This window comes from Fusarium vanettenii, assembly GCF_000151355.1.
Source record: "Fusarium vanettenii 77-13-4 chromosome 1 genomic scaffold NECHAsca_8_chr1_1_0, whole genome shotgun sequence".
Classification (NCBI taxonomy): Eukaryota; Fungi; Ascomycota; class Sordariomycetes; order Hypocreales; family Nectriaceae; genus Fusarium; species Fusarium vanettenii.
In genome coordinates this window covers 388497-414488 of record NW_003315876.1, presented here as the reverse complement: position 1 = coordinate 414488, position 25992 = coordinate 388497, and the positions used below count along the sequence as shown (strand labels likewise).

General features: G+C 53.7%; 4 protein-coding genes across 4 annotated transcripts; 1 reads left to right on the top strand and 3 right to left on the bottom strand.

The window, feature by feature from the left end:
* Positions 1–150: 150 nt before the first annotated feature.
* NECHADRAFT_30239 (uncharacterized protein) lies at positions 151–4104 on the bottom strand (the record flags this gene model as incomplete). Its single annotated transcript, XM_003049531.1, has 3 exons — positions 151–879; positions 937–3613; positions 3773–4104. The coding sequence occupies 3 exons, from the start codon at positions 4102–4104 to the stop codon at positions 151–153; spliced, it is 3738 nt and encodes a 1245-aa protein (XP_003049577.1).
* Positions 4105–14362: 10258 nt separating this feature from the next.
* On the bottom strand, positions 14363–15601 carry NECHADRAFT_30038 (uncharacterized protein; the record flags this gene model as incomplete). The annotated part of the gene is made up of 2 exons (XM_003049530.1): positions 14363–14596; positions 14651–15601. 2 exons carry the CDS (start codon positions 15599–15601, stop codon positions 14363–14365), a joined length of 1185 nt encoding a protein of 394 aa, XP_003049576.1.
* A 3419-nt stretch (positions 15602–19020) lies between these two features.
* NECHADRAFT_74108 (uncharacterized protein) lies at positions 19021–20721 on the top strand (the record flags this gene model as incomplete). Its single annotated transcript, XM_003049744.1, has 4 exons — positions 19021–19208; positions 19434–19592; positions 19665–19803; positions 20245–20721. 4 exons carry the CDS (start codon positions 19021–19023, stop codon positions 20719–20721), a joined length of 963 nt encoding a protein of 320 aa, XP_003049790.1.
* Positions 20722–20829: 108 nt separating this feature from the next.
* Positions 20830–24460, bottom strand: NECHADRAFT_98518 (uncharacterized protein; the record flags this gene model as incomplete). The annotated part of the gene is made up of 2 exons (XM_003049529.1): positions 20830–24181; positions 24354–24460. The coding sequence occupies 2 exons, from the start codon at positions 24458–24460 to the stop codon at positions 21313–21315; spliced, it is 2976 nt and encodes a 991-aa protein (XP_003049575.1). The 3' UTR covers positions 20830–21312.
* Between the last annotated feature and the right edge of the window lie 1532 nt (positions 24461–25992).

The window sequence follows — 25992 nt, the reverse complement described above, 5'->3', positions numbered from 1 at the left end:
TGTGTGTTGCATGCTTCCATGTCTCCAGGAACCAAGGCCACAGATGCAACTTGGCCCATGAGAACGTCTCGCAACGATCATGGCATCTGATAGAGTATGTGTGGCGACGAGAAAAATTTGACAAGTCTCGTTACCGAGTGGGGAAGGGTATCATGATTCATAGTGCGACATCCACTCATCGCCGTGAATAGAAGTTGGTACCTTCTTGGCCGTCTCGGTGCTGGCAATGCTGATGTTGGTATCTCGTCTCCGAGGGTTAAAGGCTGGAGGACGAGGAACACCAGACGACGATGGTACTGGCTTCTTCTTGGACTTGGCCATCAACAGAATTCCATCATCACTACCGTCGTCGTCAAAGTCGTCTTCCACAGGTCGGGCGACAGGGGTGCTTGTCACCGAGTCCCGTGTGCTTCCATCCAGGTGCACAGCCAGCGGGCCGCTCTCCATAGCGGGAGCGTTGCCGAAAACCTGATCGATCGGGAAGCCAGCCGCGGGCTCCTTATTAAGGGCCGGTGGTGTGAGGCTGTCGGTTGTCTCGAGCAGGTTTGGGTGAGCGCTCACGATACCTGGCTTGCAAAGGAGTTCTGCCTCCATATCCGCCGACACGGAGCTAGCTCCACTGAGCAGGGCTGGCAGCGAGGGGTCAGACTGGAACACCAGCATCCGCTCCGACGTGCTGGCAGTCGAAGGCTGCGCCGACACCGGGCTGGTCACCTCGCTTGGGCTGGTCGAAGGGGTACCCAGAGCCTCCATCGAGTCTACACTCGACGACTTGGTAGTGGGCATCGTCTCTGCACGGGGCAAGGACTGGTTCCGGCTCCATTCTTCTTGAATTGGTGAGGGCGGGCACGAGAAGCTGACAGGGTCAGCCTTGGGCCGCTCAATTCGCCGCATGCAGAGCTCCTCTGAGTGGCGAGGCGGTGACGATCGAACTACCGGCGCACTGTCGACTCTGTGTGCTGCCGGGGGCCTTGTCTTCGTAGAAGGTCGGGCTTCACCGTAATAGCTGGGGTCAATCAGGGGTTGCCCATGTTGATACCCAGTGGCAGCCACAAGCGATGCAGAGAGCAGTGATGCCTCTAGCCGCTTGCTCTGTGCACCCTTGCCGAGGTCGACAGATTTGATGGGACGTCCGTGACGAGATGGCTTGTGAACGCTGCCTGGAGCGACAGCGGTGCTTACACCAACCTTAGCTTCAGCGCGCTTGTCGCTGCTGGCAAAGAGTCCACGGTCAACCGAGCGTGATCGGGAGCTCTCATCAGCAGAATCCATATCCCGCGTTTTTCGAATTGTCTCAGCCCCAGAATCGTCGGGGTGATCGGATTGACAGGCAAAGTTGGGCGTGGTAGGCGTAGTCTGAGAGATGGGCATCGGAGGACCAAAGTGGAGGAAGTGATGGCTGGACCTGCTGTGGTGATGACTGCTCTGGCCATGACTATGGGTATGGCGATGAAAGGGCCATAGAGATGCCGCTGAGTTCGATTTCTCAGGTTCCCGCTGAGACTCACTTTCGCTGTGCGCATGGGCATGCCCTCGAGGAGCTTCGTTTGAGGGAAGCACTGTGGCTAGGGGGTCGTAGACGACAGATTCCGGCTGAGGGCTGACCGACTGGCTGACCGAGAGAGGGTGGTCCGAATTCGCAGTAGCTTCACGAACGGCGTTGGCAAAGTAATCGTCGGCGCGGATGCTTTTGCGTCGGTTGTCGCGATACTGTTGATGCGGAGTCGCCGGTGGCACGTTGTTGTACATGCTCATACTGTCACCGGCGGAGCTAGCGGCACTACTGTCGGCTCTTCGTCGAGTCTTGCTATCACTCCGCTCCACCAGGGGGTGTATTACCTTGCCAACGGCCTTCTTGACCACAGAGCGTGCTCGCTCGAGGAATGTGAGCGGTACAACCGCTGCCGACACATCCCTATCGTCGACTTGAATTCGTCGACCAGATGAGGGCCGTGCAGGATCCGTGTCATCGAGCCAGCCGACAGGGTCGATAAGGTCCTGAACTACCCAGGGATGTCGCTTGATGTCTCGTAGCCGAATACGCTTCTCGGGATTCTTAGTGAGCATCTGGCGCAAGAGGTCGATGAGGAGATTGTCGACTTCCTCATATGCCAGATCGTTGTCGTCTCGGTAGGGGTGCATGTTCTGACGCTTGTAAAGGGATGTAGCAGTAGGTGATGTCGATGGATGAACCGGCATAAGACGTTTCCTGGGAATATACACCTCCTCTGTCGCAATCTTTCGGAACATCTGGAATTCATCTTCGGCCAGGAAGGGAATTCGGGCGTAGATGAGGCAGTAGAGGGTGACTCCAAGAGACCAAACATCAATCTGCTCCGAAACCTTGGGTTGTTCCTTGTCCAGGTCCGTATAGCAAAGTTCGGGGGCAAAGAAGGCTGGAGTGCCAACCGTCTTGGCGAGTTCGAGGTCGTCATCGAAGTCCTTAGCCTCCGACTCGGAAACAGTGTCGTCGGGCTCGCCATCACGGATGGGTCTACCAAAGTAGGACACACCAAAGTCGGAGATCTTCACGCGGTGCTCCCTGCTCCACAGGAGGTTCGCCGGCTTGATATCTCGATGAACAACGCCCTGATAATGCAAATATTCTAGACCCAAAACGGTATCTCTAAAGGTAGAGCGGGCTTGGTCGAAGGTAAAGCAAGGTACGTAGGAAAAGTCGTCTGAGAACGGGTCGTGTGATTGAGGGTTGAAGTCAAGAGACGACATGTGGGAGATGATAGAGTCGGCCATACTGGGGGAACGGCCACGAAAGCCTTCGTCGACGTAGGGTCCGTACATGGTTCCGTCCAGAGCGACACTCGATGTGTGGTTGGATCGAAGAGCGCCTGGTGTCTCGTTATCGTCCTCCCACTGGAGGAACTCATCAGGATCCTCCACAGCTCGGGTTGAGGATACGACGGAACGAGATCGCGAGTGGGTTCTTGATTCGGTGCAAGAGGCTTGGCGAGAGATGGGTCTCGATGGCGGCTCGTCACTGACTGCGAAGTCGTCTCTCGATAAGACCCGAGATTGGGCGCCCGGGTTGGTGATAGGCTCGTCGACATCGCCGTGCTCGAAGCTCCAGTAGTTGGTCTGGCCATGATAACCCAGAGCCGCCTTGGCTCGCTTTATTTGCTTGAGGGCTTGGCGGTTCTCGAGAAACTGTTCATAACGTTCCTCCTCGGGGGTCGGGGGTTCGCCTCGCATTTGACGCTCAATGCGCCGTCGCTCGTACAGGCAGATGTGAGGGAGACCCTTCTTGCGCCAGACCACTTCACCCAGCTCCACATGCTCAAGAACCATGTAGATCTTCTTAAGCTCCGGATCATCGATGACCTCGAGCAGGGCTACCACATTCGGGTGACGAATCTTCTTGAGGATGGCGATTTCCTTTTTCGTCTTGTCTTGAGGCGACATGGCTGTGACTTTGCCGAGGCGGCGCTTCTTCGAAAATCGCGGGATGATCTTGATGGCCACATTCTCGTTTGTTTCCAAGTTGCGAGCCAACTTGACTTTGCCGTGCATTCCACGACCAATTTCTTCGATCACTTCATATTGGTTGATGAGCTTCCGGCCCGTGAGGGTATCTGAGTCGATAAGAGCTTTGTGCGTCCTATGATTGGCAAATGCATTAGTATCTCGCAAATTAAGACCCCACGATAAGCTCCCTGCCCGTCCCACCCCGCTGCAGGCCGACAACCCAAGCGAGAGCAGGAGGGGTGGAATTGACATGACGGTGAAACAAAAATCTGTGGTAGTTCACGATGCTTACTCTCGAACTTTGTGCATTTGTAACGGATGCAACAGAGGACTCTGGGTATACCCAGGAGGTGTGTTGTTCTCGGAAACGGACGTGACGAGGTTTTGTCGCGAAGCCGAGGGGCTGAAAAGCCCAGGAGAAGACATGGGAGTGCTGTTGGCGGTCCTCAGCGGCATGGAAGAGGAGGAAGGGAGGTGCGTGTGCAACGGCGGGGTCCCGCGGTTCGCCGTCGAGAGGGAGGTGGACGACTGCTGTTGCGACAGCGACTTGTGATGGTGGCGATGGGCGTGATGGTGGTGATGGTGGTGATGCGGGTGGTGGTGATGCTGCTGAGAGGGATCCATGGTGGGCGAGATTGTAATATCGACTTTGGTCGACTCGACATGCTGGTACGTAGAGGGCTCGCAGAGGCGGGCCAAGGAGTCGTTAAAGTCACAACGTCTGTGACTAGAAGCCTATAGTGCCATTGTCGGGTATGGAGCGCAAGGAGGATCGAGTGAGAGGATCGGAGGACCGACGGACGTTGGAAATGTAGAAGAGGTGAGAGGGACGAGAGATTTGATGAGGGAAGTTGAGATGGAGAACGGGTCAAACAACCTGGACAAAAGAGTCGAGGGAAGTGGAGCAGTAAAGAGCGAGAGAGAACAGGTCGTGTGTTTTGGGGGGTGGATTTTTTAGTTAGCTGGTGGGTTGGGACCGGGTCGGTGATGTATGGAGGTGGATTCTTCTGGGCGTGGATGGGGCAGCGGCGGCGGCGACGACGGCGTGTGAGAGCGAGCGAGGAACGGAGCGGACGGGCGAACGAAAGAGAACCAGCCCTTGGGCGGCCGGCCGACTCCGCAGCACAGGAGCAGAAGCAGCGCGGTGCAGACAGTCGAGAGAGTCACAGAGAGCCAGGCCAGGGGGGGTTGGCGAGATGCAACCACCCCTCCTCCCCTGGGCATAGGCAGGCGAGCGAGCGAGTCGAGGCAAGGCGAGTCCAACTTGGGAGAAGAGACGAGAGATAAGATGCGTGGTACTAACAGGGCGGTACCTTACAGTGTTGGGCTGGCAATGTCAAGCACAAAATCAGCTGTCAGCGCGGGCTGCTGGTTTGTCATTGAGACAGTAGAGTTTTGTCCCCTCTGTCTTGCCCTGCCCTGCCCTGCGGACGGCCGGGGAGCGGGAGCAGCCCAAGTTGCGAGTGCTTGGAAGTGAAAGACGGGTGCGCGCTAAGGAGCTGGAGGTTGAAGATGGTGGTGTGGGTAAGGTAGGGCGTGAGAGTCTTGGTGTTTAGGACGGTGTGTGTGCATGAGGGGACATCCTCTGTGCGCTCTGCAGACAAGGGTTGAGGGAGATGGTGAGGGCGACTTCGAGCAGGGTCGGGATGGGAATGGGAAGCATGGCGCCATGGCGTCCGAGCACAGACCCATTTTCCCTGAGATCGGTCCTCGCACGGTAGAGACTTTCCATCTTGGTAGCCGTCTGAGGTGGCCACTGGCAGCGCCGAGTTGCCACTACAAAAGCCTGCGAGAAAAAGCGACACACTAATTCGGACCAACAGTGTATGCTTTTCAAAGGATAGCAATAGAAATACGGTAATTATTAGGAAATAATATGTGACTCTCGGCATGTTGCCTCTTCTCATGATAGCTTACTTTACACAATTTTCCTATCATTGTAAGTAAATACCTTTCTCACAGAGCCGTAACCTCTGAGGGAAGTTAGAGCGCCCAGTGTCTCGTTTATTCTTGACCCGTCCACCTGCAGAGGCACTGCAACTACAGCCTCGGGCCTCAAAAGATGCCGGGCACTGTGCAATGCCTCTGGCTCTCCAGCGCATTCAACCTGCCTTGAATGCCCCGGCGCTTCTCCAGAGGACGACATGAGATTATCTTGAAACCTCAGTCTCGATCAGGCCCATCATTCGATATCATCTCTCACCGTCAGATCAATGCTTGCGAAAGGTGAGAGCTATGGGCACCAACAACGAGCTCAACAGACAAGGGATCGCACAAGCACTGCACTGAGCAAGTCCTGGCCCTGCCCGGCGAGAGCCTTGGCAACGCTCGGGCTGGGATGGCTTGGCGATGTGATTTGCAGCGCGGCGTCTGGTGAGTGTCACAGAGAGATTGACATGGAAGAAATAACCCGGTTTGTCCAACAAGATCCCAGCCGCAACTATGACGACTCGACAAGCGTGGCGACGCGACATGTCAACCTTGGGGATTCTTGGCGATGGTTGAATTCAACATGATGCTCAGCACCTTCTGGGCACTCACACTCGGGCACTGAAAACGATATCTCCAAGGCGTCGTCGATAGCTGACGCAATGGGGAGAGTCAGTGAGCTTCAGCGAACCAGTGAGCGGCTGCGGGCCATGGTGCGGGAGGCGGTGATGTTGTAACGGATGTGGACACTCAAACACCTACCCTTGTCTTATCGTTGACGTCTGATTCGCTTGTCGATGCTGTGCCCTGCAGCAGCACAACAGGCCCTGGACACGTCCTGTCTGGAGCATCTGCTCTGGCTGAGATTCACTGTGCTCATCATACCGTGCATCGACAGCTCTCGGTGGAGCAGCGTTCCGTTCAAGACGGGAACCTGCCTTGCCAGGTCATGATGGCTCCTGCAGCCGCCTTGGATAAACCCATGATGAGGTCTCCATCCATGGAACCCGCCTTAGTTGACACCTAATCTGTCAACAACAGCCGAGCCAGCGTGGTTCACGGATCATCTTTTCATGGATGATGAGTGATGGCCGATGAGACACCGCAAATGGGCGAATGAACGGCCGATCTGATCAGTCAGCCAATGGCATCTCACCATTTGTATTTTCATGTGTGTGTTCGATTTCTCACCCTCACCAGAATCCATCGCCCCCGTTGGGCTTGGTGGCTTCTGGGCTAGGCCCAGTCTTGTCCTGTCTTGACTCTGACCCATTTTGCTGGGGCCGTTTTTCCCCCTGTCTCTAGCACCGATAAGATTCGCGTCTTTCGAACGCACGCACGCAGTTTTTTAGTTTTTTTTGCTTTTGGGGAATTTGTGGCATCTTGGCTTGTGGCTATTGTCTGACCTGGAACCAACAGATTGGAATCCTTGAGCCTCGTTCCAGCGGGTTGCCTAAACGGAACTTGTCCATGTCCACCAGACACGGACACGCTTCTGCGCCTCCGTCTCTGCTGTGCATGAGAATTGCAGTGTATCGATTCCGGTCGCCCTGCAAGGGTGCGGCTCCAGACATTTGTTTTTCGCTCTCGTTTGCTTGGCTTGTCCTTGTTTTCCCCGTCAACGTTTCTCTACTCTCCGGACCCAGCATAACTCTTGCAGACGAGGCTCGCTTCGTGCACATTGACGGTTTCCGCTTTGAACGGAAACGGAGTCTGCTCGCGTGCCTTTGTCATGAGATTCCTCCCAAGACCATCACGTCCAACAGCTTGCAGCCGTTCATGTGCCCGCCCAGATGAACCCAACTTTTTAGTCTCGCAATTCCATGGACGGGCTGGCAACTCCGTCCTCCAGGCCAAGGTTGTTATTGTTGGGTAATCGTATGCTGAGAGATTCGAATACGTACGGAATAGTGAGCACACTGGATCCATTGACATTGTGATACCACCAAACCCCCCTGTTTCGTGAGGATTCAACGGCAGGGACGGAGATAGACTTCACTTAGACCGCATGCACATGGGTGAGCTAACTGGTTCGCTGTGTCGATCAAATCCGGCAATTCTCCATCTTTGCCCCTTTTTTTCCTCCGTCATCGACGATTCCTTGTGCCAGGTCGAGATTCGAGTTTGATTCCTTGGATGTCGTATTCGCCCGACTACCTCTTCATTGACTTGGCATTCTATCATCTCATCCAAAATATGTAGCCTACGCAATAGGCACGGCATCAACTGATCGTAGAAATCGTCTTCTTGGTCTGACTAGCTGACTCGCCACGATCGCTCGTCCCTTCCAGTTTCAGAGCCAAACACGCTGTACTGCGCTGCACCATCCTAGCGCCTTCATCTTGTCTGCACCTTCCTGCAGCTATCTGCATGCAGCTGCACAAGGCCTGCCTCCGGTCCCCGCCGGTCCTCCATGTCCGCTTTGGCGCCTTCCATTCACCCCATCGCCCTCTACAACTTCCCCGCCACGCCAACTGGACTGTGGATGGAAAGTCACTGGCACCTCGCCCACTTTTTCCTTCTCAATCTTCCAGACTGACTGGCTCAAGAGTCGATAAGCCTCCCCAGGCTTTCGATACCCAGCTCCCAAGAATCTTGTCCTGTCATGACACTGCCCAACGGCCAAACCAAACAAGTGTGGGAATTCCCATCCCATCGCCAGATCTCACTACCGAGATGGCCCAACCGGCACATCCAAGCTTCTTGACCCCAGCGGCGGTCTCGCCCGACGCCGCCAGCCATGACGGAGCGGCTAGTGATTTCAACACCTCCTGGGCATGGGAAGCCTCTCACGCCTCTGTGACGGAGAGGGCACGACCAACAAGCGAGACATTGATCAGGCTAGGCTGGGCTGGCTTAGGTGAAGACAGTCAGAACCAACTGAATCAACGATAAAGAGCCGGCAGCATCGTGAAGTGCTGATTCCGCTTCTGAGTGGACATTGCCAATGCATATCGAGGAGCCAGTCCCTGTTCAATCAACCTGAGCTCGTGTCTTGGAACGCCATGAAAACAGTCCACGATAGGAGCTCTCAAACGCCGTCTTCAACTAGTTAGCGCTCTCTTGGCCCTGTCTCGACCGGAAATGGATCTCACACTGCCTCAAGCCTCTTGCACAAATCAGAGGCGAATTCCCTCGCTACGTCACTCACTGAACGCCTCTATCCGAGGCTCGGCTCACTCTTGATAACAAACCACCGACGTCTCTGCCCAGCATGCCGGTCCATGGACGGGCTGTTTCGTAGCCGCCGCATCATCGTACAACTTCTGGCCTCACTCAACCCCAGGACCCTTTTTCAAGGGTCCCAGACGAAGCAAATGTCTCGAGCCTTTATCGATTGGGCAATTCCTCCCGAAATAATCAGCACAACTGCCCCAGACGAACAGAGACAGGAAACTGATTGCGGCAAAGTCCCCAGCCCTGGGCTGGGCTGCGGCAGGGGAGCTGCGTGGCTCCAGCTCTGACACCACCCATCGCGGCCACCAGCATGAAGCCCATGTCCAGCACCGGCCCGGCTCGGATAATGAGCGGAGCACCGAGCGGGCCCGCTGCTGCAGGTAGACGCTGTCTGGACGAGATCATCTGTGTGTGGAGATCAGCCAGGGGTCTGCCCGGCAGCTTGACAGGGAGTAGAGGCAGGGATGGGGAATACGTAGCGTATTCCTCTGCTTGGGATCTGCATTCATACCGTTATCGACGGAAAGCCAACAACTGTTGGAGCCAGCCATTGCCTCTATCCCCTGACGCCGTCAACACCGTCCAGTGTTAGCCGGCTCCGGTGCCTCTTGACCGGGCCATCACCGCAGCTACGAACCTTGTTGCGAGGCCTTTGCGCCATGGTATGATTACCATCACTCATCAAGAGAGATCGCAGACCACGATGGCGCTGTTCGTCGGCCGTCGTCGGGATCCCGTTGGCTCCCGTTCACTAACCTGGATGATGATGATGCAGACGCCGCCGACTGTGGCTATCGGTCTCGGTCCGTTTCGACTTCGTCGCATTGCATCGCTTTGCATTCAAGTCTGCAGCGAAACTCGAGATGGGGACACTGAGATCTTCTCTAGCGTGCTGGCCCTCCAGACTAATGAGGGCGGATGGAGATCTGATGCCCCAGGTTTTGGCCATGTGCTCTCTGTATTGCCCCTAACTTCGATCCCTCGAGTCTCGTCTAATCATAGCGAGCGATCCTAGATCACCAGTTGGCCTCAGCATCACGGCAAGCAGTTCTCTGTCGACGACCATCAACGCCATGTCCTCGGTCCAACTGGATCAGTACTCGACAACATGGGCACATGCACAAATGCCTTGGTTAGACTTACTACTGCGTACGTACACTCACCGCGCTGGCTCACGATAGTAACTCCTAGTGCGGGATGAATGCGATGCTCAACAGTGGGGTGGTGTCCGCTTTGACGGTGGCTTGATGGAGTCGCAGCCCGCACCCTTCATCCCTGTATGGATGCCCGTGCGTCTCTCGTTCCGTCCCATCAGAGCCGTTGATCGAGGCCACGGACCAACTCTTGTTCGCTTGCGCTACTGATGGAGCTCCCAGCATCAAGCGACCCGTCACGATGCAGCACCGCAGTCTAATGACGGAGGGCAGAGGTTGGATTCGGTCGTGGGTGGAAGGGAAGCTCTCGATGCATGAAGCGGCAGACGACGACAACTCAGTCTCTAAGGCATCGATTGGCGTCTTGTCCTACTCCCTGTACTGTTCGAGATTTGCGTGTTACTGTGATTGATGTGCTGTGCTGTGTGTTCCACAGCTGCACCACGGCCCAGCACAGCGACCCGAGTTCCTGCATCCAACGTGGCGGCTGCTCACTGATCTAAGTCTGGTCATCGAAGAACCAGCACAGAATTGGCAGACGAATGATCCAGGTCCAAGTCGAGACCGACCCTGCCTGCATTGCATGGAGCATGGCAGCATGGCAGGGGTCAGGATCAGGCAGGGATGAGGATCTCGCTCGTCACTATTGCTTTCGTCGCCCGCACTCTCGATATTGATCGAGTCTGGTTATCACTCCGCTAGACAAGAGTGGAAGAAAAGCAACGAAATCACAGACCAACGTGTTCCCGGGATGGAGGAACTAGCCCAGACGCAATCTTCAGGGGGACTCGAGCAGAGAGCCCTGGACCCTGCCATGAGAAGAAGAAAAAAGCCTATGCAAGTGATGGATGCGTACGGTGGCCCGCTCCTTGCCGCTGCCCGTTGGGTTGAGCCCCGATTGAAACGCTGTCCCGCCGTAAGCGACGGTATGGCATTTCTTTTCCATTCCAGCACACAGTTGCATCCGTTTCGTCATGATTCCTTAGATTCAAGGTGTGTCACATTGAGGACGGCAAATGTACAGTCAGTACAGTACACCAGAACAGAAACATCCGTGACTGCCGCTCATGTGGGCTGACAACCAACTGCGGTGCAGGGAGAGTTGAACGTTCAAGTATTGGGCCGAGGCCAAACGATGCGCGCTTTCCTTCTCTTGATGCTTATCTCGGAAACGGATTCGCAGATTTCCAATTCAGGGCGTTCATGTAGTTGCATCTGACAAGCCTCACTGACCTGCTCGGCAATCTTACAAGCGGCGCCCGTTTCGTCAGCGTCAACGGCCGTCACACAAAGAATGGTACAACCCAGCCGGCATGCAAGACGCAGCATCAGGGCGTTGAGCTTCGACTATTTCGGACCTGCTGCGCTCATGCTCGGCGACCTCATTGGATACGAGGCTCCCAACAGTTGCCGGATCGCATGTTGCTCGCTCTGGAAACGGCAATCTGCTGTAACACAGCTCAGCCAGGCTGGTTGCATTTTACTTCATCTCTCTGCCGCTCAGGCGGCGTAGAATGTGATTCGTCACAAGTGCTCGCGCTCAAGGAGGGTCGAGGCCTTTGTTTGCCTTGTCTTGTTAGGGGGGACAGACAATGAAGACGCCCTGCGACCGGGACTTGGACGGTGATGATGGCGTAAGAGCAACTGGAAGTCCTGATTTCGGCCATTCCTTGCTGACACTTTTGCCGCAATCCCTGCTTGATATTTGTCAATATGGCAGCCCTAGGGGCGATGACTGCGCCGCTCAGGAGATAGAGGCCAAAGGGAGCGGAGTTCCGACACGATCAGGGCTGTTGCAATACACTGTGGGAGAGACTTTGATGCAAAGTACCGTACCGTACTGTATTGTTCCCAGGCCCGATGTCGACACACATTTGCGCCTACACCTGGATGCGAGTTCAACCCCTGCTCTCAGGTCCAACTTGATCGCCCAGCTTCCCCTCCCCCAGAATCTGGGCAGCTGCAAATGGATCTCGAGATGCAGCAGTGCCGTAACTAGGCCACCAGGAGCCACTACAGCCCGGAGGTGGTGTTCCATAATCAGGCGCCAAAGATTAGACTCGACGCCGGCTCTTTTCAACGTGGATGCAGAGACGGGAACCATCATGCCACTTTGGATTGACACCAGGACCTGCCGCCACTGGCGGGAAGGAAAAGAAAAGGTTTTGATGTCTCGCGGTATTGAGTTGAGTGCAAGACCGTACTCGCGAGGCGAGGTCCTGTATTGGCGGTTTGAGATTGGGGATGTCTCTTGGCTGGCTTGCAGAATATCGATGTCTCGTCCAATCATGGCAAGCTACACTGCATGAGCGCGAGTTTTGTGTACGGCTGAACCAACAGGATGGGTACGGACACATGGTCGATGAGCCAGCCGTGCTCGTTTGACGAATATGGATGCCCTGGAGAGCCATGGCGCTCCTCTGCAACGGCCACTCGACCTGAGTCATTCAGCCGTTGGCAACTTTAACATTGCCATCATGGCATGGAAAATGCCACTCTCTACTGTCATGATTCATCATATCCTTGATAATCCCGGGAACCACCAGGCTCCAGAGGTGTGAGAGGTTACCAGATGGGGAACAGCGTTCCTGTGGAAAAAGCAAAGAAATGTTTCACGGCTTCTCGCGGGAGACGGACCCAACTTGCACTGCGGAGAACGAGAACCGACATGTCGAGCGCTTGTGACTGCATCACCCACCAGTTAATCACTTACTGCAACAGTCAAACGGACCCAGCTGGAGGTTGAGTTCTTGGATCCGTGTTTGGAAAAGTCAGCCAGCCTCCCGTTGAAGCCGAGCCTGGGTCAGCACTCAGAATCACGACTTGATTTGACTTGCAACAAAGGGTCCTGCCCTTTTCTTCAAATGACCCGTCCCGAACAGGCTGCACTAGAGAGTCAAGGTGACAAAGAGGGAGCGCCACAGCGGTGAAGGCAGGCTGTTGCTGCAAAGGACATGAAGAGACGAGGGAATTTCATTTGTTGTTGGGCCCTGGGGTAGACTCATGCACGTCATGCCCGCCTTGCGGATCACAGATGGGGACTGAGAGTTCCAATGATGGGATGGGCATGGGCATGGGCAATTCTGACCCGTTCGTGTTGGTGGTGTGGAGAGGGGAAGGTTGTCTTGGTCCCACGTCAGGATGATGTCTTTTCACCAACGACTATTGCTTACCCTGGATCAACTATCGGATCAGCCAAGAGTTTCGGGAATGGCGGATGAGTTAAGGATGCTCAGAGCGGCCTTGAATGGATGGATGGATGCCACGGTAAGACGAGACGGGGTGAGCAGGACAAGAATGATGAGTGAGTTTTGCTATCAGCAGCCAACCATTTCTGTCTCAGGGTAGTATTCAAGCCATCATTGCTTACATTGACTTACACTGTTCCAGTCTGATGGAGTCTTTATTCATTCGGGTCTGGCCGCCATCTAGCGCCCGCGTCGGGGATTTTGGTTCCGTCTACCTGTTTTCGAACTTGAAGCCGGGGACTACGACCTTTCTGCACCGCCCTCCCTCCTTTTTGACTCCCAGGCCCTGATCAGCATGGGAACTTGATGACCAGCCATGTTTGCCGAGACCGGATTGCAGAGGTTGCAAAGGGATCGACGACGCATGTCTCGGGGCTTGCATCCCCCGACACTCCATCTTGAGAAAAGCCCTCGGTTGGTCTTTTCGTAATCCAGATATTGGAGGATGGCATTGCTACAACCTCCTGGACCCTGCAGCCCCTCGCGTAGGTCAAGAAATAAACGAGACACCAGAACAGCAAGAAGATCTACTTCCTTATTTATCATCTTATTATTCTTATTGCACCCTTTAGCTGCCTTTGAAAAGGATAAGCTAATGTTGATCTCTGTTCTGGTGTCACGTTTTCCCCCCTTGACCTGCGAACCCCTGTTCTGGGCTCGACGACTTCTGCTTGCGGTTGACGGATGCTGAATATCTCCGCTCCCAATGTCTTACAATACTTTCCTCACCGTGGGCACCCCTCTTGGCTCAACAGCCACACCTTGATATTCCCGGGTGCCGGGCGACCAGTCAGGTTGCACCATCCAGACACTGCGCTAGATTTGAAGCAAGGAAAGGGAGAGGCCATCACGTAGCGGGGCGATGAGAGGTGTGGTATCAAAGACAATCAAAGGGTTGGACATTTTGGGGATGTGTGAGGGACGCCAGCAGCAGGTCGGCTGACAAGCCATGTGATGCCCCCTATCTCACCCGGCATTCGCGCGAAAGGGTGCCGTGCCTATTCCTTGAGCCACCTAGAACGAGATCTATCTCGCCATCAAGAGGTGTTGACGCGTCGGGTCGTGCTGGAACGCGACGACGCGCGCGAGGCTCAGCCAGCCTTGCCCTGCCGTGAGGCAAATGGACGAATGTGTGTGGGGATTCCCATGGCAAGAGTGTGTGCTAGTTCACATGTTCTTGTTGGTGGACGGTCCAGGCAGTCACCGGGTCTCTTCGGGCTGGACTTGGCTGGGCTGAGCTGAGTGAAACACGGCGACCAAGGACGACACCGGAATACCTGGCACAAAGGGGTGTGAGAGAGTGCGCGTGTAGTAGATGGATGCCTCTCTGACCTTGACCTCGTATCACGTCGCAGCCTGATGGAGGCGGCGAAATTATTGCGCAGGCTTTGTAAACTCTGTACCGAGAACGTCGTCCATCCATGATCCGATCTTTGCGGCGTCACCCTCAGCCATGCCAGCCTGGGCAAGCTTGTCAGTCCAGGTTGGGACATGGTAGATGGAGCTCGCTACGAGGGCTGACATGTCGACGTCTGTTGGAGGGAATGATGCACCCTCTACAGCGAAGTTCTCGACAAGGCCATGTCTGGCTTCGAAGCGAAGTTTCAGCTGGTTTGGCTGTTAGCTTATCTCCAAGACATGTTCTTTTAGTGGTGTGCTCACATCAAAGGGAAGCTGTGGTCTCGGGCGAGGATCCTTGCGGTATGAGAAGGTGGAGAATGTGAATCTCGGTGTCTGACCGTATATCCAGCTCCGGGACTGAAGCTCCTCGTAGCCCTTGCGGATGTTTTCGATCTCGAGGAACTTGTCGTCGATAACATCTTGAACGTGGAAGTCGCCGTACATGCGAGAAAACTGCTCAACGACGGCAGCTTCGAAGGGGGCGTTTTCAACGTCGACGTTCTTGACGGGACTGCGGACACTGTCTACGCCGCGGCCCTTGATGAATGGCTCTCCCGGTGAGCGCAGCATGCTTGAGATGTTGGCGAGGTTTGGGCTGCGGAGGAGACAGGTGCCGTGGTGGAGAGAGCGAAGACGTGTGAGTTTGTATGCTGACCCGGAGATCTTGTAGGTGCCGATGGGATCGTCGGCGACGTCCATGACAATGTCGTGTCTCTCATTGACCCGCGTGTTTGGTCTTCCTAGAGAGGAGAGAGCACGGACAACCATCTCGGCATGCTTGTTGCGGTCAAAGACGGCAGGTGGACAAATGACGCTAAAGTTGACATTTCCCTCATCGTGGAAAACGGTGCCGCCTCCTGAGCGACGACGCACCAGCTGCACAGGACCAGCAGTCCATCCTAAGCTCTCTGGACGGTTACGCAGTTGAGCGAGTCGGGGGAGGTTGACTTCTGTCCACGGGTTCTGGTTACGGCCAAAGACGATGCAGGGGTCGTTGGTGTAGAGGATGAGGATGGTGGAGTCCGGGGGAGTGTTTTGCAGGAGATGATGCTCTACCGAGAGGTTGAGGAAGGGATCTCTCGACTTTGAGGTATAGACTTGGATCTTGTTTGAGGGGTGAGAGGCTGCATCTGTGAATTGGCGTCTTGATAGAGATGAGAGGATATTTCGTGATAGCTGACGAGGAGCTGATGAACGGGTAATAGAGAACATTTTCAGTCAGCTCTCGCGAGACGATTCCCAATTGGTAGTGGCAAAGTTTATATTTTTATCATTTACCGATGACAAGGTTAACGGCAAGAGGTGTTTGGTTGGCGGGATGATGAGTTGTTGAGGCTATCCAATGAGCGAGAATGGGGAAAAAAATTGAGGTGCAACGTCGTCAGCCTTGCAGCGGGAAACTCCTCTAGGAACCCACAGGGCTAACCTAGACCAAGCCGATTGTAAAGATAACAGTTGGGAACCTTTACTAGAACCTAGATAGAGGAGCGTAGGTATCCCTATCAAAGGTTAAAATCATCATTAAAAGCCAGACTCGTCACCTCTTTTTTCTTATATTGTTTGTATGCTTTGTTCTTTGTCTCCCACTCCATGACGCCTTGTTGAGGGTCCTCTGTAAACTGCAAGGTAAGATGAATTATCCTGGTTCATTGAAACATACAAGGTCGATGTCGGTTTCTAGAGGGATGAAGTATAATAAAGAAGAATGTAAATTAATTGAGACAGTTTTGATTGATTTGATTAATTAATCGAGTCTCAATTGATTACAGTCAAGAATCTTTAATTGACGGGGCTAATTGAGTTGCTTCTGCCCCTCCCCCTCCCCCGCTCCCTTTGTCAAGAGTAAAGATTCCTCCCGAGATCGGATTTGGGGCTTCCATTCCTTGACTCGAAGAAACTCTTCAACGGCCGCCATTTCCTTCCTAGGCAAACTTTTGTCTCCCTCCCTTTTTTTTTTGTGTCAAAACACCAAAAAGTTCTCATCACCACGTTACACTAATCATGTCGAGCTTAGGACTACGGCGACAAGATCATCGACCTCTACCCTCGATCCAGTCACGCTGACTGGGGCCTACCTAGAGAAGTATGGCGTAAAGGCTTCTTATGGCGGTGGACGCAGCTCCGCTCGTTAGACCGTTGCTCGAGTCGCTGCTAGAGTTGTCGCTGAGAAGTGGCTCTGCGAGGCGTACGGTATCGAGATTGTCGCCTTTGTTACCTCGGTCGGTAACATTAAGCTCTTTAGCGACCCGGCCTTCCTCAGACTTGTAGAGACAATCGCCTGAGCAGAGGTGGACGAGAACCTCCCCGTGAGATGCCCCGACGACGCCGCCGGCCAGGCTATGGAGGCGCGCATGCTGAGCTGCGAGACCAGCACGACAGCACCTGACACTGTTACGTGTGTCATCCGCAATGCGCCCTCTGAACTGGGAGAGCCTTGCTTCGACAAGCTGCAGGCTGTTTTGGCGCATGCCATGCTGTCCATCCCCGCTGCCAAGGCCTTTGAGTTTGGTTCGGGATTCTTGGGCGCTTAGATGACGGATAGCAAGCACATCGATCCTTTCGTGCCCGCGCCTACCCTCGACGCCGCTTCTGAGAAGACGGGTATTCCCAAGTCTAAGCTCCAGGCCAAGACGAACTACTCTGGTGGCATCCAGGGCGGTAACAGCCCATCTTCTTCAAGGTCGGTTTCAAGCCTCCTGCCACCATCAGCCAGGACCAGACCACTGTCCGCTACGATGCCTCAGGAGAAGTGTCCTTGCCGCCAAGAGATGACATGATCTTGTGTTGTACCGCGTGCTGTCCCTATTGTCGAGGGTATGGCTGCTCTTGTGATTGCTGATGCCGTCATGGCGTAGCATGCGACATATGTGGGTAATAATGTTCTCAGACGGTAAAAGGGAAAAGGGGCGGAAACAGATACAAAAAAAAAAAAAAAAATAAACTAGAAAGGGACTCGGATTTTTTGATCTTTTTGCATGGCAAATTTTTGTTCTCGTGCAGCGATCAGAGGTGAGGAATGATTGAATGAATGAATGGAGGCTAAAGGAATTGGATAGCTGCCTCGTAGTTGTATCAACCCAACCTTTGGCTCAGGCTTGGATAATCTCAATGTGGATCATGACTCTATAGAGGAGTTTGGAATTAATTAGATGATTCTGGGTATCTTGGTTGAAGGAGCGTTGTCAAGTGTTCAATCACGGATAGATATTGTATGAGTTGATGAAAGATCTTGGAGACTCCCCTGAACTAGGTAGGTACACAATAAGAGCCCAAGAGGACCACTAGAGTATATCGCTCAGATTCATACCCTCTGTTCTTGCGGCTAACTGGATATTTCGATTACAAGGGGCACACGCTGTTGCTTTTGACGATGGTATAAAAGAGATGGGTCGTCCAGGTAGTTCAACAGATTCACCCTAGACATACCTAAGTTGCGTTCTGCCAACTTGTCGATTCCTAACGAGCCGTAGAGACTACCCTGACTTTTGTGAATGGAGATGGTTATCCAAGGCACAAGAAACATCTCAAAGCCGCCAAGGACAAAAGAAAGCCCACCTCGATGAAAGTCGGGATGTAGTGGGTGAGTAGTTAGGGTGCCATCAACGTCCATGACTTGAGATGCACATCATGCCCCAGAATAAAGGGACGTCTGAAGAAGGGGAAGAAGCAGGGTTAACTGCGAAGAGTTGGAATAGAGAAAGAACCCTGCAGAGGTAGGGGGCGTAGTCGCGTGGTCCTCTTCTCAGTGTCTGGATCTTCAAGGCATGACGCAGGATCAGATGAAGTTGAGCTTGGTCGCCTCAATAGAGATACCACCCTGAACATCGGTTGTCGGTGTCAGCCTTGCTTGTGGGTTAAGAGCGTGGCGTGATGTGCTACGAGCAATTTGGTGAGGCGCTCAATGTCAAGAGGTGAGCTGTGAAGGAAGCGTGCCAGAGGAGCAACGTCTGCGACTGGGACTTTGCAAGGCACCTCATCCGGCTGACTTATGGGAAAGATGTGAAAGGTTGCGAGATACCACAACGGTCCGAGAAGGGCTTTAGGAGCCTGGTATTCATGTCGGAGAGCTGGCATGTTTGCGACGTCTGCGGCATATCGTTTGTTTTAGGAAAAGTGTTGTTTCTATAGAGGATGTTGACTTTGGGATTGTTTGTCGACATGGTTCTGTTGGATATACAGAGAGATGACGGCTGGCTACTGCATCAAAGACACCGGGGTGGGACTCGGCAAAGAAACTATGGGTTTAGAAGTATTGTATTACCTGTAGCTAATTATGAGTGTAGCCCTGGCTATCACTATAGATTATAAAATTATACGTGCAAACCTTGCAGCCCTTGTGCGCTACTCATTGCAGAAAGCGAATAAAACAACATCACTGCCAGGCCAAGATCTACGAAACCCCGAGGGACGACGTGGTTGGTTGCTCTTGCTGTGGTCACTGGAGTCCCCCCTACCATTCAGGAGTATTAACTTTGAACGGTTCTGCCCTGGCTAAAGATCGATTCCTGGGAGGGTAGGAACACGGGGGATCTCAATGCCATGGTCCCCTGAGAGCATTACGGAGAGGCTCCCGGTGGCCCCCCCTACACCTGCTGAACGACATACGAACCATCGGACTACTTAGATCAAACATGCCTTTGGCCGTGCGGTGTTGCCTGTATAAGTGGCACATAGGCTATCCCAGGAGTAGCCACCAACTTAGAAAGGAGATTCTGGCATCGTCGCCGCCCTCACCGGATGGATCTCCCAGGTACCATCCCCGACCTGATCTACGACCGGTCAGGGAGCTGAAAGTACTGGCAGAGATCATGGCTCGATGGTTCGTCAATGTGGCCTTTTGGGTCTGATCTGCCATGGGCGCCATTGTGTTGGGTCGGGTGAGATGGCACCCCCATGTTTTTGAGGTTGTTCCTGGCCACTTCAGGAGGACCCCAGACTTGTTCGACCACCTATCTCTTCGGAGAGAGAATCTACTATGAGATCAAGCTAGAGAACTTTCCTCGTACTGATGAATTCAGTTGGATTCTAATTGATATTTGTGAAGCGGGAGACTGGCATCAGGAGGAATACCCGGACTCGCTGTTGCTGGAGGAGTATCCAATGGTATTCGGGTTCCGAATCGCTCAGGTCCCAGGCGCCATCCATCAGCTCTCATGAACCCAATGGTGATCTATCCCCAGGGAAGGGAGACGGCATATTTTAGGTAGGATTGCCAGAGAAGCTCTGATATGTGGGAGCTGCGCGGCTGATTGTCATGTCGTTCATTGACGACTAGGACGCCGTTCTGCGCGTTCAGTCGGACTCCTGGGCACCTACAGAAGCAACGAGACTTTCGTGCTGTCGTCCTGGCAACGCCGGCTCATGGAGGGCCCGGGTCGACTAAAACGGGTGACATTTTCGTAGATAGGGGAGCTGTAGGTTGATTTCTGTTTATGAAATACCAGATTTGTCGCCGGTTTTGGGATGCCATATGGTGGCCATCTAAACAGAGAAGCGGCAAGTAAATATAACCATAACTTCGTAAAAGTAAAAGGCCTGGATTTTTCTCCTACGACTCTATGGCTAACAGTAGTTGAATACTCGAGCCCATCTTGTGGGCATGGCAATATCAAACTCTTTGAGGAGAATTCTTTTCCAGAACGTTGCCGAAATACTAGTCCCTCTACTGCCATGGTGTACCTCGTGAAAACGGATCCAGTGGGGATAGTAGAGTAGGAAGACTTCCAGGGACACTTTGGGAACCGGGTGGTTCATCTGACCCTTCCCACGAGCCAGTTCCTCGGGCTTCCGATCGAGGCTCAGGACCACATCAAAGTAAACCACGGTGGCTTGGATTGTCAAGTTGAGTGGCATAGGGTCTCGCGGGTTCCTCGCCAGGAACGTTGAGAGCTTTCAAGTCCTTCCCGTTCCGGACTGAGCCTTCCAACCATATCGCCGGCCGGAACACTGTGCTTCACGAGAATTGCCTGGTCCCTGGCAACATCTCAGCTCTTAAAAAACTCCCCCTCGACGACCAACTGACCGGCAAACGACTCAACGAGCGCATATTGGAGCGCATCGAAGAACGGGAGGAAAACGTGGCAGCAAAGAAGGACCTCGAGGAAGAGTACGGTCCGATTCCCACCCTCGTACCCAACGACATGATGGACCCAGCGCGAGGACGGTACCCACGAGACCCGTACATTGAAGGCGCGGACGCGGACATGATGAAGACGTACGTCGCCACCAGTTCCTGGGGTGCGGGATGGATGAGAGGTAACGGTCTGATCGAGCGGGGGGTCCAGCTCCTCGTCCATGGGATCATCATTGCCCAGTTCTGGGGCATCAGGTAGGCGGGGAAAGAATCCCAATTAAGCGGTCATGTTCCTCACGGAAGAGGAAACGTCAAGAATTATCAACTCAAAGGCCAAGTCATGATGACGGTGTCCAAACTCCCTGATCGCCATACAAATATGGGATTGTCTGCTCAAAACTTTAGAACATGGTTACGGCTTAAACATAACACCAGCAACTCAATCTTCGAGGAGGAGCGCAAATAAACTAGATCTGCTCATCACCAAGCTTAATCACCCCCCAGGTCATCCATAATAACGCCGTCTCAAAAATGCAGGTCGTGACTTCATGATTTGTGATGGCTCGTCCTTTTCTACAACCTGTCATACCCAAGCTCCAGCTACTCCATGTCCAATCCGGTACCCAATTACAGACATGGCCCCTGAGAAAGCCCCAAGGAAAACCTCACATGTAGATACAGACGCCGCGAGCCAAGTTCCCAAGCATGCCCCGTGTACACCCTGCACCAAGCTCAAACTCGGGATATCTCTAAACGTCGTAGCAGTCGTTTTTGTCATAACCATCACAAACGCCATTACCTAGGCCCCATGTGCGCCTCGCAAAGAACATCGTATCATGCATTGCCCTCATCATTGGTTGCCCTGACTCATATCAGGGGGCTCAAAAAAACCCAACACACCTTCAGGAACATAACCCATCCATGGAGCCATCAGCTCTGGTTGCTGCAACCCCAAAGCACCGATATCAATGTCCTGACTGTCAAACGTGATGGCATCCATGTTGCCCATTGGAGCAGCCCAAGGCATTTGGTAAGGAAAGTTGGCTTGGCCAAAGTACATGTTGGCCGTGCCATTTGCCATATTGTTTGCTCCTGAGAGCGTTGTGGCCACGCTCACTCCCCCATTCTCCCTCATTGCGGCTGGTGGAGAGACACTGTAGGCATCGAAACCATTCGATTGTTGGCTCGAAGGTGTAAACTTTGGACCTGCGTAAAGCTCTGTCCCATCACCCTCGGGCAACCCGTCAAATTTGACAGTTGGTCGACTCTGCCCGCTTGCTGCTGACATGTTTGAATGTCGTCGGGGCACAGACGGCCGAGAAGTCTGTCTCACCGCCGAGATGTTGGGTTGAGGATAAGCCGGCGCTAGCAAACTTGTCGAGTCTGGTAGGCTCTGACGAATGGGGTCATAGACCATGTTGCCTGGAGGGGTACTGGGCGCCTTCATCGCTTGCATTGGCTGCACACTCGACATGGCGGCTGAATCAATATTTTGATACATCAGTGTGAGGCTCGAGTTGGGAGAGTTGGCTGTTCCTGCCAGGCTCCACGCTATGGGTGGCCCAGACATCTTTGGTGAAGCCTGATTCTCGAACCTTGGGAACGGGTTGCTTAGAGCGGCGCTGCTGCCCCTGCGAGGCAACTTGGTGCTCTCGTATTCTTCAGTCGTGTATGTCTCGCAGTCCCAGATCCCCTTGGCCTTTTGGTCTAAAGCTGTGAGGATGTATGTGACACCACCCCAGTACATCTGCACCTGCTGGAGCGAATTGTAGCACTTTTGATAATTCTGGTTGGCCGCTGAAGCCAGGAGAGAATGCCTCGACGGCTTGGCATCTCGGCTCTTGCTGCCAGGCAACTGTGGCACATCCAGTCTCTTTGAGCCAGGAGGCGAACTTGCTCGAGATGGAGACTCGGAGGCATTGGCGCTCGACTCCATAAGGAAGGCGCATGCAGCAATGTAGATCGGCTGACTGGTGAAGGGGTTCCCAATAAAGCTCTTGGGATCAATCAGGTCTGCAAAAGATAAGATATCGCAAATCGTCTTGGCGCTGCTCATGCTCAACTCGCGGCTGTCCGGCAATAGCTGCAGCTCGCTGCGAAGCTCAGCAAAAGGCGTGAGGAGAGTAGGTTGATGAAGAATGATGAACAATGCATGAAACCAAAAGTGCAGGAGGATGAATGTGGTGCCCTGGCCCATACCAAGGTACGCCTTGAAGTTGCTCACGTTGAACTGCAACCTCCAGTCCCAACCCTTGTAGAGTCTTGTCAACTCATGCTCCATTTCGCCAAGTTTATCCCATGTCTCCTTGTTAAGATCCTGCGCATTGCGGACCTTGTTGAGTGCATCACAGACGCGCCCATAGAGGTGGATAATCTGGAGGAAGATGGGGTAAGGCGCTGGCCAGTGAGTGACCGGATCAATTGAGGGCTCAGGAAATGAGAGTTCAAGGTCGTCGTCACGAAACGTTACAGGCCGGCCTGTCCCTGAAGAGATGACGCGATCAAGAATGAAGACGGCCCAGAATGTATCCATCCGCTCCTGGACAACCTCCTTTTGCTCCTCAGGATTAGGTGGGCTTGATCCCTCCGCCTTTGCCTGAGGACTTTCCTCTTCACCTGACTGACGGCTCCAGTGAAGGGCATACAGAGGGTCTTTTTCACCCTGATACTGAACTCCAACCTCTTTTTGTAGACCCAAATCGACAGCCATGCGGATGGCAAGGCCAAGATACATCCAAAGAGCGCTGTCCTGGCTTGCCCCAAAACCTTCATATGCCATGAGAAGACAGGCCTGTACAGCTCCCACAGTCGGGCATGGAAAAGTGTCAACAGTGGCCTGTCTAGCTCTCTGCGCAAATACCGCGCCACGTTCCGTCCGCGGCATCTTGTCGTTTCCATTTGTGAGGGCTGGAGCATCCGAGAACCTTGCAGCCAAGCCACATATAGAATCAACTAGTATAGGCTCAACTCTCTTTTCCTTGACCATGCGCAAGAACCTCGCCTGTTTGAGGAACGGATAACTGGAACCCATCTGGAGAAAGAAGGTCTTGACGAGACTGATGATCAACGGATGAACAGGTGCCGTGTCGTTGGGGTCGTAGGTTGGTAGATCATCGCCAATGACTTCACTATCCGCAGCAGAGCTGCTTCCTAATGCGCCACTATGCGTTGACACGGGCGACGTTCCAGCCATCGAACCAGCGGTAGATCGGCGGCGATCGCGGACCGAGACAACCATTTGTTTGAAGCCAGGAACAATAGCAGTCGGGCCAAAGTAGCGGAAGTACGGCACACGGTGACTCTCGGAGCGACGGACCGTGGTGGGAGAGAGCGGAAGGTCGGCGGCTAAGGACAGAGGTTGGCCATGGTATGGACGTAAACTCGGTACATCGTCGTCATGAGGAGTTTCGACTATGGGTTTCGAGGGTGGTAGAGTAGCCTCGGAGGTTGTTTGGGGGATTATTTGCGGAACAGGAGCGTCGGGAGTGCGCTGGACATGGAGGTTGGGCTTTTCGATCTCATCTTCGTCCTCGTGGTGATCGTGTGATTCATGGTTGTCGCGTTCATGGTCGGGTTTCGATATAGGTGTTTGCTTTTCGCCATCCTCCTTTTTTATTTCCTCAGGATATCCCAAACATCGGTGGTGGTTCTTGGTGCAAGTAGAGCAGAAGGGTCTTTCGCCGGCGCATCTCGTCTTCCGTTTTCGGCAGGTCAAACACCTGATTCGCGTCGAAGTCAGCAACAAGTTGACAAGGCTTCAGCCGTCTAGTCCAGGGGTGAGATAGCAAGACGATAACAAGGCGACCGAACAAGCACCAATAGTGACGCGACAGATAGGCAGCGGGAAGATCGGGAGACGAGGCAAGTATAGGAGACAGGGGAACGACGTACGCTGCATTGATCCGGCGACGCTTGGAAGGAGGTTGTCCTTGGTTATGAACGAAGCGGATCGGACGCGGTGGCGGCGGAACGGAGTCCGATGTATTCAAGTTGCTCATGGCTAGGACATGGTGGTTCTTCTCTAAGGGTGCGGAGACGGGCGCGGATGCGGATGTTGGAGTGGATGTCGACGGGCCCGGCGCAAGATGGAGCAACGGAGCACAGGCGGACAAGGTGTGACGAGTGACAAGCAGGAAAGGAAGCTGACCAGCGGGGTCGGCAAGTTTCCAGGCCTGTTGCAGGTTGTGGCTCAGCAACGTCTGTCAATGCAACCCAAGGTATGAGATGCAAGGGAGGCGAGAAGACGCTGAGTTGCTGGCTGTTGAGTTTGCTTTCTGAAGGAATGGTTAATGTGGTGTCTTTCTTGTAGCAGGCTGTTGAACAAGAGTGTTAGAGGTAGACTAGGGCGCGACAGTAGCCCAGCAGCATATCCGGGGTTGGGCGCGTTGAATCAACCAAGGACATGAAGGAGGCCAAAGATATAGACAGGTGACGCGAATGAGAAACAGGACAAGAAGTTTGTGGCTAAGAATCTCAGAGACACGACATCCGAGACACGGGAAAGATGAGTCGTTGGAGCAGGGATGTGGAGATGGATGGATATGGGTTTAGACAAGACACACTTTCTTGTACGAGAGAGAAAGGATGAAGATTGATGGATTATAGCAAAAATAATCTGGTAGAGTGGTTGGAGATGACTTTGATGGAAGAATGTATGGTGGAGAGGGAGGCCGGAGACGGCGTTGCCTTAGGCGGGTGGGGGTAGAGTGCTAGGGTGGAGAGGAGGAAGGAACTGAAGCTCAAGTGATCAAGTACAGACGCAACACACCTTGCTTCGATTACACGGAGACAGCCTCGGTCTATGTCCCAACAACAAAACAGACAGATAGAAGGGAGAGTTTGAAAGAGTATCGTCAGTCAAGGCAGAAAGAAGGACATGATCGTGTATTGTTGCAACCAACAGTAACAAAGCTGACAAAACAAGGCAGCACAAATCACAACTCGATCAACTTGCCTACCTGGGTAATTATGTCGGTAGAGGGCACCTCGGTGGCAACATTTAGCCTTGATTCCTCCTCTCTCCTCCTTTCGCCGGCCGCCGATTTTCCCCCTCCTCCACACTTTGCTACCTTTGCTTTTCCCGTCTGGGCCCCCTCCTATAACGGCCCGCGCACTCCTTCACCCCCTCGACATCAAGTGACCACCAGACCTGCACTACCACCTCACCCCCAGACACACACCCACGATGGCTTCGCTGCATGGCTGTACCACGAAAGATGCAAGCCCAAAAAGCTCCTTCTCTCGCGAGGGGGGGGGGGGGGCCTTGATCGTATCCAATAATGTCTTTCCAATTCATATCTGCATGGATTCCATTACCCGGACAAGGCTGTCGAGAAGACGTGTGCTGCACCTCGTTCTCTCTCGGGGCGTTTTCGATGCCCAAGCGCAGGATATGCAGTCTTTGCTAGCCCCAGATCCTCAACACATGGTCACGCGAAGCCGCTAGGGAAAAAAAGAAACAAACGGTGAACACCCCCTTCCCCTCCCTTAAAGATGAGCCTCCGTAAGCGCACCTCTCTTCTCTTCCCCT